Source organism: Microcaecilia unicolor, chromosome 10 (genome assembly GCF_901765095.1).
Source record: "Microcaecilia unicolor chromosome 10, aMicUni1.1, whole genome shotgun sequence".
NCBI classification, from domain to species: domain Eukaryota; kingdom Metazoa; phylum Chordata; class Amphibia; order Gymnophiona; family Siphonopidae; genus Microcaecilia; species Microcaecilia unicolor.
This window is the reverse complement of record NC_044040.1, coordinates 147,562,948-147,580,349: the sequence shown is the minus strand read 5'-3', so window position 1 is coordinate 147,580,349 and position 17,402 is coordinate 147,562,948. Positions and strand designations below refer to the sequence as shown.

Sequence of the window (17,402 nt, the reverse complement as noted above, 5' to 3'; positions counted from 1 at the left end):
GGAGAAGTCTGGCTCACATTCGGGAGAGTGAGAGATGCTGCTAGAGGCAAGATGGTTGGTGGTAAAGCGATCACTGGGGAATAATTACAGAGGTTTATAAAGACACTGTTAGCAAGACAGGGTGGGGGGGCCTCGAGCATGGTAGAGGCTCTCATAATTTTCTGCCTAGGGAATGTTGTGGTTTAGGGGACTAAGATTAAGAGTTGGGAAGGGGGGGGGGAGGTCAGGGGGGACAGCAGGGGAGGGCGGGATGTGGGAGAAGAGCTGAGTGTCAGGGTAATATAAAACACAAGACAAGGGAATTTTCACATGAGCATGGACATAAGGGATGTGTGCAGTGGGGGAGAGACATCTCTGGGGTATGGCTGGGAGCCCCGGGGGTGGTAGCAAATGGGAATGTGTCACGCAGAACGTACAAGATTTTTCAGTAGTGTGATAGGCAAGGTGCGAATTGTATCCTGGAACGTCTGTGGTATATCATCTCCGGTTAAGAGAACAAAGATATTAGCTGCCCTGAAGCGCCATGGCGCGGGCATAGCGTGTCTTCAGGAGACCAGATTGTCCCAAGAGGAGCATGAGAAACTGAGGAAGGGGTGGGTTGGAGAGATGTATTGCTCAGCGGCGGCAGGTAGACGGGGGGGGACAGCAATCTTGATCCATAAATCCCTGATGTGCAAGTCCAAATTGGCCTTTAAAGATGGAGAAGGAAGATTCTTAGGGGTGCAGCTGAATTTGCAAGGGAAAGAGATGCTTTTGGTATCGGTTTACGGCCCTAATACACACTCCGCTAAATTTTATTCCCGGCTTCTGGCACGCTGTCAGGAATATCCAGCCCTCCCCCTAGTCTTAGCTGGGGACATGAACCAGGTGATAGACCCAGAATTAGACAAATCTCGGACACAAGGCTTGGGGACAGAGCCTGACATATCCCTCCTGGGATCGTTTTGTCAGAAGTTGGGACTCCTGGACCCGTGGAGGATTCTCCATGGAGAAGAGAAGGATTTTACACACGTGTCCAGAGCTCATCACACCCAGTCCCGCCTAGATTACATTTTTACATCACAAGAATGGTTTCAGGGGGTGCTAGAAGCAACAATAGGCCCAGAGGAGATCTCTGATCACTCTCTTATCTGGGTGGACGTAGAGATGCCGGCGTATTTCCACCAATCACGAGGATGGCGGTTCCCCGCATATCTGTTCTCTTCGACAGAGTTTAAAGTTTATTTGCAGAGAAAATGGGAGGAGTTCTATACACACAACCAGGAACACACAGAGGATCCCCTGTTATTTGGTCCACGGCGAAAGCTGTTTTAAGGGGCGAGATCATAGCATATGTTAGCAAACGGAACAAGCAAATAACGCAAGGAATAATAGAATTAGAGAGAAAGCTGAGAGCCGCAAAAAGGCAATATAGTAAGAGACCATCTCAGATTCAATATGAGCTTCTCATGGCCACACGCACAGCTCTCAATAGTCTAATACATGAGCGCACGTCCCGTTCACTTCTTTATAGGAAATATAGGTTATACAGACACGGAGACAAAGCAGGAGGGATGCTGGCCAGGCTGATAAAGGGGATGCGTAAACCTCATTTTATTCCAGCCATCCGGACAAACACAGGGGAGGTAACCACAAATCTTCAAGAAATATCACAGATTTTCCATTCTCACTTTGCTGCTCTCTATGCAGGGGACCGAGAGGGGCCGGAGCTACGGGACGCCATCAGGACGTATTTGAATAAAGTGAAAATGGGTTCAGTTCCATTAGAATGCAGGGCTTCCTTGGATAACCCGATTGGGGCTAAGGAACTCCAAAAAGCCGTAGGTGCACTTAAGCTTCACTCGGCACCGGGACCTGACGGCCTGACAGGAGAATTTTACAAATTGTTGAGCCCACAGATACTGGGGCCCTTAACAGACTACCTTAACACCGTTGTAGAGACAGGACAATTTCCACCGCATGCAAATACGGCCCTTATAAGTTTGCTCCCAAAGAAGGACAGGGACTTGCTGGCTCCTGCCTCATACAGACCTATCTCCTTGATAAACGTGGAGATCAAGCTCCTCTCCCGGATTTTGGCAGACCGGCTGGCACCTCTCCTGCCGGGACTAGTGAGGGGAGAGCAGACTGGCTTTGTGAGGGGGCGTCAGTCGGTCACAAATATTCGTAAGCTCCTCCTGGCCATGCTTTCGCAATCTGGTATGGAGTCTCAGCGGCTGGTGGTGAGCCTTGATGCGGAGCGTGCTTTTGATAGAGTTTTGTGGCCCTTTTTGTTTGAAACCCTGAGCTGGGTGGGTCTGGGGGGGTGGCTTTTGGAGGCCATAGAGACATTGTATTTGGGGTCGCGCGCCATGCTTCTTGTTAATGGAATTAAGACAGAAGAGTTTGACATCATGAAAGGAACACGTCAGGGCTGCCCGCTGTCCCCACTACTGTTTCTGCTAACACTGGAACCCCTTTTATGCGAGATACGGGCACATGAGGGTATACAGGGGATTAGAATTCAGAATCACGGAATTAAGGTGCTAGCTTATGCTGACGATCTGCTGCTGCTGCTGAGCAATCCCCAGAGGTCCTTAGAATATTTATTAGACACTATCACTAAGTTTGGCAGGATCTCGGGTTTCAAACTGAACCTCTCCAAGTCGTTGGCACTGCCATTGGAGGATAATTTGCGGCCTAATTGGAGAGGTCCATTCCCGATACAGTGGGCAGTGGGCCGGATCAATATCTAGGGGTTATCATTCCCTCTGAGATAGGGCTTCTATATGACACAAACGTGTTACCGCTATTGGCGCAGACCAAACGCACACTACAGCTTTGGACTGCTTGCCCCCTGTCATTGTCGGGACGGGTCGGTCTATTTAATATGATGGTGGCCCCTCGGTGGCTATATCTGTTTCAGATGTTGCCACTATACTTAAGAAGGAAAGAAGAGCTGGCTCTTAACCGAATGACACAAATATTTCTGTGGCAAGGGAAAAGACCCAGGCTCCCAATTGACATCCTACAGAAGCCCAAGACTCATGGAGGAATGGGCCTCCTCAATTTAAGATACTTAACGGTGGCATGTTCCATGCGCCACATTAGGGATTGGATAACAGGGCAACAGGATTTCTCTAATACTCCATTAGAGATGGCAGCCTTCCCCACTGCACATTTGGGATGGTGGTTACATGCATCGGGCGGGGGCACGGAGTCTAAGTTGGGGGGAATCCTTTGCTTATCTCGGCTAGAGCAGCGTGGAGATGGCTCTGTAGGAGGCACTCTTTTGATTGGAAGGCGACCCCTTTCCTGCCGTTGTATCGAAATCCGGACTTCCCAGAGGGGTCCTCCTCAGCGGCCTTTGCTCGATAGAGACAAAAAGGAATCCGTTTCCTTTGCCAATTGGTGACTGATGACGGTCGAGCAAGGCCGTTTTTGGAACTACAGCAGGAATTTCAACTGACAGAGGTGGACCAATTTGCATACTTACAAATTCAACATTATTTGACTGCTTTGGGATGGATCAACCTAAGCGAGGATGTACAAGATATACTGAGCACGGCCCTGACACTGGGGAGCCAAAACACAGTACCTCTCCGTTATCATCACCGATTTTTACAGGACACAACTGAGGATCTGGACTTTCGCAGCAGAGCACAGGTCTGGTCCAGAGATCTCGGGGTGGAACTGTCAGAAGAGGTGCTTTGTAACTTCTTGTCCTCCATTCAACGCACCTCTGTCTTCACTCGTTATTGGGAAATACAATATAAGTTTGCCCTGCGGCTGTACATCTCTCCAGCGCGGGCCCACCGGGCAGGGTTTGGTGGATCCGGGGAGTGCCCTAAGTGCAGACAGTCCCCTGCAGGGCTCAGTCATATGTTCTGGAAATGCCCCGGAGTGATGCGTTTTTGGTCCACAATTTTGGAGGCGGTTAAGAGCTATTGGGGTCGAACAGTACAGAGACAACCATTGATGCTCTTTGGAGTCTACAAAGCGGTGAGGCCTACTCTGCCGGGCTTCAACGCCTTTCTGCGTAGAGCGATAATGGTGGGGAAGAAGATCATATTACTGAACTGGCGAGAACACAAGGTCCCGTCCATTGGTGCATGGCGGACGCACATGATTGAATTATTGAAGTTGGAGCGCTGTGGGGTTAAGGACTTCTCCTCTACAGAGGGTAAACGTTTGGAAAAAATCTGGGCAAACTTCTGGGACACATTGCAACCAGCAGCACGGAGTAGACTTTTAAATTAAATGTACATTCGCTTGTTGTTTGATGGACCAGCTTTCCCTGACACTCTAAAGGGGTGGGGGGGTGGGGGGACGAAGGTGGGTTAGAAGAGGGTGGATTGGGGGTTGTAGAGTAGGATGTAGAATTGATGTACAACTTCACTTGTGTTGGTATCACTGTTTGGGTAGAGATGTGTACAAGTGAGGAATAAGAGTTGGGGTAGTAGGGGGGGGGAGGGTTGGGGAAGGGGGGGGTTATAAAATTGTTTATGGCAAAAACTGTTTTTTTTTTTTTGATTCAGCTGATAGTTCAGAGCCACTGTTATAGCAGCGTTGTTTACATTATGTATGTTCCTGGTTCTTGTCGCTGTGACTGCTCAATAAAAAAGATTTCAACATAAACCTAGATATGCTAACCGCTGTTGCTTTTTCACTCAACGAATAGTTAAGCTCTGAAACTCTTTGTTGGAGGATGTAGTATTTCCTCTTATTTGTTTTAAAAGTATTTCATTGAGTATCCCCTAGTCTTTGTACTTTTGGAACGAGTAAAAAATTGATTCACTTCTACTCATGCTACACCACTCATGATTTTGTAGACTTCAGTCATATGTCCTCGCATCTGCCTCTTTCCAAACTGAAGAGCCTTAACCTCTTTAGCCTTTCCTTATATGAGGAGTTCCATCCCCTTTATCATTTTGATTGCTCTTTTTGAACCTTTTCTAATTCCACTATCTCTTTTTTGAGATACCTCTATCATGTCTCCCCTCAGCTGTCTCTTCTCCAAGCTGAAAAGCCCTAGCCTCCTTAGTCTTTCTTCATAGGGAAGTCGTCCCATCCCTGCTATCATTTTAGTCGCCCTTCGCTGCACCTTTTCCAATTCTGCTATATCTTTCTTGAGATGCGGCGACCAGAATTGAACACAATACTCAAGGTGGGTCACACCATGGAGCGATATAACGGCATTATGACATCCTCACACCTGTTTTCCATACCTTTCCTAATAATACCCAACATTCTATTCACTTTCCTAGCCGCAGCAGCACACTGAGCAGAAGGTTTCATTGTATTATCGATGACGACACCCAGATCTCTTTCTTGGTCCGTAACTCCTAAAGTGGAACCTTGCATGACAAAGCTATAATTCAGGTTCTTTTTTCCCCCAAATGCATCACCTTGCACTTGCTCACATTAAATGTCATCTGCCATTTAGCTGCCCAGTCTCCAAGTCTCGTAAGGTCCTTCTGTAATTTTTCACAATCCTGTCGCGAGTTAACAACTTTGAATAACTTTGTGTCATCAGCAAATATAATTACCTCACTAGTTACTCCCATCTCTAAATCATTTATAAATATATTAAAAAGCAGCGGTCCTAGCACAGACCCCTGAGGAACCCCACTAACTACCCTTCTCCATTGTGAATACTGCCCATTTAACCCCACTCTTTCCTATCCTTCAACCAATTTTTAATCCACAATAGGACATTTCCTCCTATCCCATGATCCTCCAATTTCCTCTGTAGCCTTTCATGAAAATCCAGATACACAATATCAACTGGCCCCCTTTGTCCACATGTTTGTTTACTCCTTCAAAGAATTGAAGTAAATTGGTCAGGCAAGATTTCCCCACACAAAAGCCGTGCTGACTTGGTCTCAGTAATCCGTGTCTACTACTACTACTATTTAGCATTTCTAGACTTGAGGCTTGTCCTTGGATGTGCTCTGTAATTTTGTTTTAATAGCCTCTACCATTTTCCCTGGCACCAACGTCGGACTCACCTGTCTATAATTTCCCGGATCTCCCCTGGAACCTTTTTTAAAAATGGGTGTTACATTGGCCACCCTCCAATCTTCCGGTACCACGCTCGATTTTAAGGATACATTGCATATCACTAGCAGTAGCTCCGCAAGCTCATTTTTCAGTTCTATCAGTACTCTAGGATGAATACCATCCGGTCCAGGAGATTTGCTACTCTTCAGTTTGCTGAACTGCCCCATTACGTCCTCCAGGTTTACCGTGAAGTCAGTAAGTTTCTCCGACTCGTCCGCTTGAAATACCATTTCTGACACCGGTATCCCACCCAAATCTTCCTCTGTGAAGACCGAAGCAAAGAATTAATTCAATCTCTCCGCTACGTCTTCGTTTTGATCACCCCTTTTACCCCTCGGTCATCCAGAGGCCCAATTGTTTCTTTTGCCGGCTTCCTGCTTTTAATATACTGAAAAAAAAATTTCTATGTTTTTTTGCCTCTAATGCTATCTTTCTTTCGTAATTCCTCTTGGCCTTCTTTATCTGCGCCTTGCATTTGCTTTGACATTCCTTATGCTGCTTCTTGTTGTTTTCAGACGGTTCCTTCCATTTTCTGAAGGCGTTTCTTTTAGCCCTAATAGCTTCCTTCACCTCACTTTTCAACCACGCCGGCTGTCTTTTGGACTTCCGTCTTTTTCTAATTTGCGGAATATGTTTGGCCTGGGCCTCCAGGATGGTATTTTTGAACAGCGTCCATGCCTGTTGTACAGTTTTTACCTTCTCAGTTGCCCCCCTAAGTTTTTTTTTTTCTCCGTTCTTCTCATTTTATCATAGTCTCCTTTTTTAAAGTTAAACGCTAACGTATTTGACTTCCTGTGTATAGTTACTTCAAGGTTGATATCAAAACTGATCATATTATGATCACTGTTATCAAGCGGCCCCAGTACCATAACGTCCCTCACCAGATCATGCACTCCACTAAGGACCAAGTCTAGAATTTTTCCTTCTCTCATCGGCTCCTGCACCAGCTGCTCCATAAAGCTGTCCTTGATTTCATCAAGTAATTGTACCTCTCTAACGTGTCCCGATGTTACATTTACCCAGTCTATATTTGGATAATTGAAGTCGCCCATTATTATCACATTGCCCATTTTGTTTGTGTCTCTGATTTCTTTTATCATTTCTGCGTCTACCTGCTCATCCTGGCGAGGTGGACGGTAGTACACTCCTATCACCATCCTTTTCCCTTTTATACATGGAATTTCAACCCACGATTCAAAGGTGTGATTTGTGTCCTGCTGAATTTGTAATCTATCTGAGTCAGGGCTCTTGTTAATATACAATGCTACCCCTCCACCAGTCTGGTCCATCCTATCACTACGATATACTTTGTACCCGGTATGACAGTGTCCCACTGGTTATCCTCCTTCCACCAGGTCTCAGTAATTTTTATTTTATTTTTTATTTTTATTACATTTGTACCCCGTGCTTTTCCACTCATGGCAGGCTCAATGCGGCTTACATGGGGCAATGGAGGGTTAAGTGACTTGCCCAGAGTCACAAGGAGCTGCCTGTGCCGGGAATCGAACTCAGTTCCTCAGTTCCCCAGGACCAAAATCCACCACCCTAACCACTAGGCCACTCCTCCACTTCCTATTATATTCAGTTTTTCATTTAGTGCAATATATTCCAACTCTCCCATCTTATTTCTTAGTCTCCTAGCATTTGCATATAGACATTTTAGAGTATGTTTGTTGTTCCTATTTGCATGATGCTTAGTACTTGACACTATTGATTTTCCATCTTTTGTCTGATCGTTAGTTGTATTTAAGGGCACCTGGCCTACCACTGTCTGTTGTGCAACCTCACTATCCAGAGACCCTATCTTCCCTGTTTGTGAGGTATCCTTGCAAGATACCTTATCCCGAACCATGCGCTTTTGAGCGACTGTCGGCCTTTCCCCCATTTCTAGTTTAAAAGCTGCTGTATCTCCTTTTTTTTTAATGCCAACGCCAGCAGCCTGGTCCCACCCTGGTTAAGGTGGAGCCCATCCTTTCAGAATAGGCTCCCCCTTCCCCAGAATGTTGCCCAGTTCCTAACAAATCTAAAACCCTCCTCCCTGCACCATCGTCTCATCCACGCATTGAGACTCCGGAGCTCTGCCTGTCTCTTGGGCCCTGCACGTGGAACAGGTAGCATTTCAGAAAATGCTACCCTAGAGGATCTGGATTTGAGCTTTCTACCTAAGAGCCTAAATTTGGCTTCCAGAACCTCTCTCCCACATTTTCCTATCCTATGTCATTGGTACCCACATGTACCAAGACAGCCGACTTTTCCCCAGCACTATCTAGAATCCTATCTAGGTGACTCGTGAGGTCAGCCACCTTCACACCAGGCAGGCAAGTCACCAGGCGATCCTCACGTCCACCAGCCACCCAGCTATCTATATGCCTAATGATCGAATCACCAACTACAACAGCTGTCCTAACCTTTCCCTCCTGGGCAGCACTTGGAGACATATCCTCGGTGCAAGAGGATAGTACATCCGCTGGTGGGCAGGTCCTGGTTACAGGAGTACTTCCTACTTTACCAGGGTGGTGCTCTCCTTCTAGGAGACCTCCCTCTTCCAAGGTAGCACAAGGGCTACCAGACTGGAGGTGGGACTTCTCTACAACATCCCTGTAGGTCTCCTCTATGTACCTCTCTGTCTCCCTCAGCTCCACCAAGTCTGCTACTCTAGCCTCAACAGAACGGACATGTTCTGTAAGAGCTAGGAGCTCTTTGCATCGGGCACACACATGTGACATCTCACCAACTGGGAGATAATCATACATGTGGGCAAAAGACTGGATAGCAATGTTGTTCTCTAGGTGATTATGTGTTGAATTTCTGCCAAACATATTAGTCAGCCATCCACGTTGGAAAGATGGCCTAATTTAGGCAGGGTCTCGGTGGTACCAAACAACCTCCAGTGGCTGTGTGCTGAGGGATATTCAGGGAATTTGCAGTTCTTTTATATTCATCTCCTGATTGTGACTTTTCTTAGCTTTGTTCTTTTATGAGCTCCTTGGTACATACTAGGTTTTGGTCCCCAACCATGCAGAATTGAAGAGGACCAATGATTTTTGCTGTCCCCTCTCAGATTTCTGCCAAAGGCCTCTATCTCTAACGTTAGTCCTGGCCAAGCAGAGGGAACCAAAAGGTACTCCTGTCGTCATGTGAATCAGTACATTTTAACACAGGTGGGGTTATTTCACGTGGTGCTTTTTTGAAAGTGATTGGTTACACTAGAACTTAAAAGTATTTAGTATTGCCACAGAAGTACAAGGGATTTGATACTTCCCCCACCAAGCTGTTTCATAGTTTTCATTTTCTAAATGTATTTTATTTTTTAAAAATTATATAACACATGATTCAAAGTTCTAGGCGGTTTACAAATTAAATATATGTTAATACACAAAATAACAATTATAAAATAAAATTTAAACAAAATGCTCAAACCTTAGCTCAAATCATAAAATCTTACTTCGCTCATGCTATAAAATTTTGTTTAAGAAATTGACTCTTATCACGCTTAACCACTTAATATAATAAAATCAGGCTTAAAATCCATTTAATTAATGTTTAAGATTTTAGGTCATTCCAGATGGTTTGAAACAGTTTACCATTAAAATTAGGGTAGGTTGATTCATTGATTAGACATCTATTTTGCAAAGTTTTGGGCCAGCCACTTGAAAAATAGAAGCACAGCTCTAGCAAGTTAATTGTACAAAAGCTAAAAGATGGTATCTCTAATTTACTAAATTCTGATGTGAAGGTTTCAAGGATCTTGGTTTGTAGGGTTTAACAGAAGTGGACAAAATTATAGGTGCAGCATTGTTTAAAGCCTTATGGATTAAAGTTAAGGTTTTAAATTTGATTCTAGCTGAGATAGGGAGAAATGTTAGTCAATCAAGCTGCAACATTTTGTGCTATTTAAATACTATGAATTTCATACTTTGGCAGCCCAAGTAGAAGGACATTATAGTAATAATCAAAAAGAGGAAAAATAAAACTCTGTAAAATCGTGCAAAATTTATGAAGTGAAAGCAAATTACGCAGTCTACGTAACAAATGCAGTTTAAAGAAGACTGTTTCAACAATGTACAACTCCTAAATAATGGGTTTCATGTTGAATAGGGATCAATCAACCATTTGAAATAAAATTTGGAGGACAGTCTAAAGATGGTCCTAGATGTTTCTCACTGCTTTTTTTTTTAATTGCCAGGACAGGATCTTCTGATTCTCACCCTCTGGGTAGGCCCTTTTATTACAGTGCAGCAGGAATTATATTTGATCCATATCAAGGTCAACGTTTTGGCCATTTAGCCTCTTAGTCCTCTTAATCCTATCTTGCAATAAATTAGAAGGATGCCTCTTGTGTATGTTTTGCAACAGGGCCAGTTAAGTACATAAGTATTGCCATACTCCACATGTACTTCTTATTACCACAACATCACTTTGTATTTGTTCACACCGGAGTCTACAAACACCCCTCTGGTACTATGTAAGCCACATCGAGCTTCAAATAGGTGGGAAAATGTGGGATACAAATGTGACAAATAAAAAAAACTAAAATTTGAGTCTTGGCTATTTAATTGAAGTTGATTCACAGTCATCCATTTTTGGATTAATGCAGTAGAATGGGATAAATGAGCTGACTGACTTTTACCCTGAACTGGGAAAATAATTGTGTGTAATTTATAATGCATTCCTAAACATGATTTCTGGGATATATTTTTTTAATTTGGCTATTTTAGGCAAACACTCTTAATACATGTCACAGGCAACACAAGGTGATCCTTTTGGAAGAGGGTGTAGACATTCTATAGTCGCTGAACTTTCCACAGAAACTAATGATTTTTCACCTCATCAAAAGTATGAGCATTGAGAGAGAGAGAGAGAGAGAGAGAGAGAGAGTAAAAACAAAAAACTGAAGTAAACTAACATACTTTCCAGTGTTGGAAGTAATTCTATATGCAAGGCATTTCCATGCATTAGCATGGAAAGTGTGCTCAATTTGGTGTACTTGATAAAAACACATTTTTGGATTGCTAATGTCCTTCCTGCATATGAAATAATTTCAGTGCATCAAAACTGCACTAAAACAGGATTGAAAAGGTGGCTTAAGCTTAATGAACCTTGTGACATTGATTTCTAGGTGGCCTGTCATATCTTGCCCTTTCCTTTCTTGGCTGCAGCCTTGACCAGTTGTGTTCTTGTTTTCAGGGTTTTAGATATCAACTTTCACGATGGCAACTGAGATTGGATCCCCACCACGCTTCTTTCACATGCCAAGATTTCAACATCAGGCACCTCGCCAGCTCTTCTACAAACGACCAGACTTTGCACAGCAACAGGCGATGCAGCAGCTCACTTTTGATGGGAAGCGCATGAGAAAAGCAGTGAACCGGAAAACAATAGATTATAACACTTCAGTAATTAAATACTTGGCGGTAAGAGCCGTCTGCTGGTGTGGACTTCTGCACTGAGCATTGGTCATTTGATGTAGGAATGATCCTAAGCAAAGGCATCTCATCTGTATCATTTATACTACCCAACCCCCAATCCCCTAAGTCATTGAAAACTGGGATAGAGCAGTCTCTGTGCGTGCCAGATGGGCAGATTTATATTTTCATAAACAATGAAGGACTATTCTTAACTTGGACAAAGCAGTAAACTAGGCTTAACTAAACAATTTCTTCACCATAAGGAAGTGAGAGCCTTCAGAGCTTTCACTAGCAAAATTAAAAATATAGAGAATTAGTTGGCAGTAAACTAAATGGATAATTCTCAAACCAGTCCTCAGGACCCTCCTAGTCGGTCTGATTTTTAGGATAATCTCTTACTAATATACTTTAAATATATCAAGCTATATCACCTTGAATCTTGGGCATATACAAGTAACTTCGTCACATCTGTTACTTATATCCTGAAAATGAGATGGAGTCCAAATGGCTGGTGATAATTATTCAACAAAATTAAGTGATCCTCCTTTTATTCAGAAATTCATTCAATTTGTGTTGAGTGCAGATATTTGAAAACTTACTCTGCTAATTGCCATCATAAACCTAAGTAAATTGAAGAGGTGATATACTAATCCTTTTCTGCATCTCACAATTGTGTGTAAAAGCAACAGAAAGAATAGGTGTGGAGTAACACTTTTGAAAATGGGTTGTGATCAGACGTATATATCTTTTTTCCATTTAAGTGTGTACATATGCAAAACAGGACAGAAATTGAAGGGACTTTAAAATAATGATTTAATAAAGCCAATCAATTGGCAGTTGGGTATTTTGGAAAGCCTATCTACTGCAGCTTTAAAAGGATAATGTTTTTACTTCGTATTTTTGAAATACTTCAAGGACATGTTCTAAAGAAAAATGCTCACTACACACAGCTGCTGTTTATGGGTCATTTTGAATCATTGTACTTCCCTCCCTTGGAGCCTGGGAGCAAACAGAAGAATTTCACAGGTCACTTTTTATTTTAAATAAGGAATATATATAATATATTTTGTGGTATAATAAGAAACACATAATATTATGGAAAAAAGGTTTCTTGGCTAAAAGATGGTTACTAAATATATATACTGCATACACAGTATGAAAAGTCAGTGTGAAGGTTGATCATAAAAGTGGATCATTTGGAGAACAGTCCATTCAGTAAAACTTTTTTTTGAGAGACTTCCAAGTGGTCCTGTGTGTGTGCATCAGATTTAAGAAGTTCATCATATCTTTCTTTATATTCTGAGATCCCCCAGTTATTTAGGATGTCTTGATAAATAGCTATTCACTGTTGTGCATGCTTTTGTTTCCAAATAAACATAGGAAGGCAAAGAAAGATCTGTATAGCAGTTGTGAACTTTGACATATTAGTGTGGCATTCAGTTCTGCTAGTTGTGTGAATGAAGAGCTTAACAATGTTGTTCATATATTAGGATAACAGCAAAGGTGGGAATTATATTTTTGCACTTCAAAGTTTTGTTTTTCTTTTTTTTAAATTTATAGAACCTTTTTTTTAAAGAAAAATAAAACAATACATAAAAAAAAAGAAAAAAAAAGACACAAGGATGTCCATAATTTCCACAAGTATTTGAACAAGGTATACCAAGCATCCTGCCTCCCAGAACTTCCACAGTGGGATATGATCTGGAATCAAAAAACTATAAATTAAAAGCAAACAAAAAAACCCCACATGAACCCATGTCACTAGGCCCTACAGTATTGTCAGTTCCATTGGTGTTCTAGGATGTTATTTTTGCCCCCCCCCCCCCCCCCCCCTGTTTACAAACATGCATGGCAGTGCTGACACAGCCCATTCAAAGTGAATGGGCTGTGTCGACATTACCGCACCAGCATATTTCACAACTCGTTTTCTTGAACATTAAAAAAAAAAAACCACCAAAACATACAAGGCCAAAGCCCTAAGCTGAAGAAACGCATGCCTAAACTTCTGCATTGTAGATGACACATCTGAGAAAACACACATGTTGACAAACAGAAATAAAAATTGTGCTTTAGTTCTCAAAATGAGTTTCAAAACTTGTTTCAGATCCTGTCAAAGTAGCATGTCTTATCTTAGACTTCTTGATCATTTAAACCTCTCTATCTTTTTACAGAGTTGGCAACATAATAACTTTTGAAATAGCAGGGAAAAAAGAAGGTTCCAGACAAAGGATCTCTAAAATATTTTTTCAGCATCTCCAGAAGTGCTATATCAACCTTGAGAAGGGGAAGTTTAAAAGTCTCATATTTTAACAGGCTTGCCTATTTAGTCCATCCAGTGTATTTTCTAAAGAAACTTTTCCCTTCACCAGTTTCGTGTTTTCAAGAAGTACAGCAATATAAGATATTGCTAATTTTATGATAATTTTTCTGAAAACAAGCTGGATTTATGTCAGCAGATTTCTTGTCCCTTCTGCAGTATGAGTTTTTTTAATTCAAGTCAAGAGCCTATTTGGTTATTGAAATGGAATGTGTAAGAATAGTCGTTGAAAATGATATAGAAAGCCTTCCATATTGGGTGCTTTCTACAGAATTTTCTGAATATTTTATAGATGGTGTTGATGGAATTTTAGCAAAGGCACTCTTTGTTCCAAATGATGTTGGGGATTTTGCAGAGAATTTGGTCTTCAGTTATCTTGCGGTTAAAGCATTGTTGTTGACAAAATAGGCTGTTTCAGTTGGTTATAAAAGACATTCCTTGTCATCAAGTAGATGAATCCTTTACGAGTGGATTGTGTCCATCAACCAGCAGGGGGAGATAGAGAGCACTGAAAAACCATAGTGCCTCATGGCCAGCTAGCTCCAGCTGCCTCTTCAGTATTCTCTATCTCCCCAGCAGGGTGGTTGCAGCTTGTTCAAGCTCCTTCAGAAAATCTGCCTGGGGTGGCTCCTGTGCTTTTGCCAGTTGTAGCAGGGGTGTTGTGGCTGATGGTGCCCACTTTAAAGGCAAATAGGTTAGCCCTTTCCCTGCCTTACCCAGCCCCCGATGTGGAAGTAGACAAATAGGCAAGCCCTGTCCCTGTCTTTGCCCACGCTGTGGATGCAGGCACATAGGTTCGCCCTTTCCCTGCCTTTCCCACGCTACTGATCCTCCGGAGTTGGAAATTTGCCTCTTTCGCTGTTGCCTCAAACTTTCCTCACAGCGTTAAAAAAAAAAAAAAAAAAAAAAAAAGATGAGTCGTGCTTTGGCGCTGCAATCCCAGAAAAGTTTTTTTTTTTTTTTTTTTTCTGATTGTGCAGCATGACCAGAGCTCGCAGACTCGGTCTGGTGAGGTAAGAGCATTTTGTAGCTCCTCCGGGGAGGGCCCGCGTTCGGGACGATTTTGCTGCGAATCCGCCATTTTGAATTTCCGCCGCTTTCGGCGATGGCTGCTGAGAAAGTTAAGTACTGTTCCGTTTGTGGCAAGCGCAAATCTGCAGCGGGGCTCTGTAAGGCGTAGTTTTCAGACGGTAGAGCCAGTCCGAGCATGGTGAGCGATGTTCCTTCCCACTCCGTGGAGCTGGCAGCGGGCGCCATTTTGGAACAGCATGGCGCTGCTGAGGCGGAGGGGTTTGAGCCTGGAGGGGCGCCTCGTGTGGAGGCTGATAAAAGAGCTGTTTCCCCCGGACTGGAACCGGGAGGCCAGGGTGAGCCATTTTCCCCTGAATTTGTTTTATTGCTGCATAATGCATACCTGTTAAAAAGAGCTCTTCCGCAAGGGTCCCCTGCAGCCCTGCTTTCTGTCTCCCCCCCAGTGGAGTCTGGCCTTGGATTACCGTCAGGTGCGTTTTCCCCTGACAGATGGCCACAAGACAAGCACAGAAGGGTGGATTCCCCTTCAGAGAGTGGCGCACCCCCCCCCCCCCCCCCCCCCCCCCCCCCCCATGGTCGGGATGTGAGGACTCTGAGGGGTCTGGCAGGCCTTCGTGGTCTGGAGAGCCAGAAGAAGGTGCAGGATTGCCACCGGATCCAGATGATCCTTCCACGGTGAGGATTTTCCACCGCGATGAGCTGCCAGCGCTTGTTACTGATGCCTTGCAGGTCCTCTCTATAGAAGACCCTGGGAGTACTGAGACCTCCTCCCGTTATCCGAGGATGGCAAGTACTAAGAAGCCTGCTTGAGCCTTTCCTTTGCATGACTCCATCCAAGAGCTTATCACGGCTCAATGGGCTGACCGAGGGGCCTTTGAAAGTCACCAGGGCTATGGGGCAATTATACCCTCTAAGTGAGGAGCATTTGGCATGCCTAGCAGTGGATGCCCTGGTCACGGCTGTGACAAAGAAAACTACCCTCCCAGTTGAAGGAGGAGTTGCCCTGAAGGACATGCAGGACCGTCGCCTGGAGGCAGCTATGAAACGGTCCTTTGAAATTTCAGGCCTATCCTTACGGGCGTCTGCATGCAGCTGCTACGCTGCCCGAGCCTGCCTCGTTTGGTTACAACAGGCAGTGGAACAGCCCGGAGATGGAGCTTAGCCCCTTTCGGAGGTGGCACCACGGATGGAGTTGGCCTTGTCATTTTTGGCTGATGCCCTTTATGATCTGGTCAGAGCTTTGGCTAAACAGATGGCTCTAGCGGTGGTGGCTCGCCGTCTTCTGTGGCTACGGCATTGGGCAGCTGACATGGCCTCTAAGCAAAGGTTGGTGAAGTTGCCTTTTCAAGGCCTTCTCCTGTTTGGTGAGGAGTTGGAGAAAATTGTGAAAGGCCTGGGGGATGCCAAACCCCAGTGCTTACCTGAGGATAGGCCGCGGCCTTCTTCCAAGGGTCAAGCGGTTCCCTCCTCTTACAGACCTCGCTTCCGTGAAGCTAGAAGGTACCGCCTGGGGCGTTCTGCTGGGTTCACTTCACGTGCCCGTTTTCAGCAGAGGAACTCCTTTCACTCGGACAAACGTTCCACAGCAGCAGGCTCAAGACCTGGAGTTCAAGGGCGATCCTCTCGATGATGCGCCGGCCCCCTCCTCTATTCCTGTGATAGAACGACTTTCCCTCTTTCTCGAGGAGTGATTACCTCAGATCAGTGGGTCTTGGACCTGATCAGAGAAGGCTACAGAATAGAATTCAATGCCCCGATAAGAGACGTGTTTGTGGAGTAGAGGTCTGCACGGGAACGGGGTTTGACGGGAGTCCGCGGGAATCCCGCGGGTTCCCCCCCTGGTCAGCGGGAGTGCTGTGGGAATGGAACCCTGGTCAGCAGGAGTGCCGCAGGGACGGAACGGTACATGTGGGATTCCCGTGGGGATTGTGGCCGGACAAAAAACGGGGCCGGCCCCCCAAAAAACCTGGCAAAAAAAAAAGGCTGGCCAAAAAAAAAAAAAGCCGCCCAAAATCCAGCAACCCGCAAGTGGCATGAAAAAGCCACAGCGGGTCACGGAAAGGGGCAGCAGAAGATTCAAATTTCAAACAAAGCATGGTTACATGAAGATTCAAAAAGAATGTCTGCTGCTGGTTCGCCCTTTCTTCTTTTAGTGGGCGGAGACACCAAGCTCTCCTCTAATGAGACGCCACTCAGAGTCAGAATGCAGGAGAATGAAATTTCTCGTCTTTTTTTGCCAGCCAGTTGGAGTTCATTAATGATGTCATACTGCTGAGAACAGCAGGCTCCAGCCAGGTCCGCTACCAGTGAATAAAGGCAGACTCTGACCATGCTTAGAATCGGAGACTCGTCATCAGTGCTGTAGGAGGAGAGAGAGGAGGACAGCAGCAAGCAGCAGCACGAGGAGCACTGCAGGAGGAGGAGGACTTCTCTCAGAGGTAGCAGGAGCAGATCAGCTGTGTCACAGAGGAGAGAGGGAAGGAGCAGGACGGAGCAACTGGCAGTGAAGGAGAGAGAATTGGAAGGCAGCTGTGGTACTGTGACCAGAGCCAGAAGAGAAGGGGCAGTGAGTACTACTAGTGACTGTGAGTGAGTGAGTCATC

The 17,402-nt window shown here is 44.6% G+C and overlaps 1 protein-coding gene across 1 annotated transcript in view; it reads left to right on the top strand.

Moving 5' to 3' along the window:
- Positions 1–17,402, top strand: part of WDR33 (WD repeat domain 33) — a 441,658-nt gene that overhangs the window by 85,963 nt on the left and 338,293 nt on the right. Inside the window, 1 exon segment of the mRNA XM_030215962.1 lies at positions 11,230–11,456. Coding sequence (XP_030071822.1) covers positions 11,253–11,456 — 204 coding nt within the window. The 5' untranslated portion in view covers positions 11,230–11,252.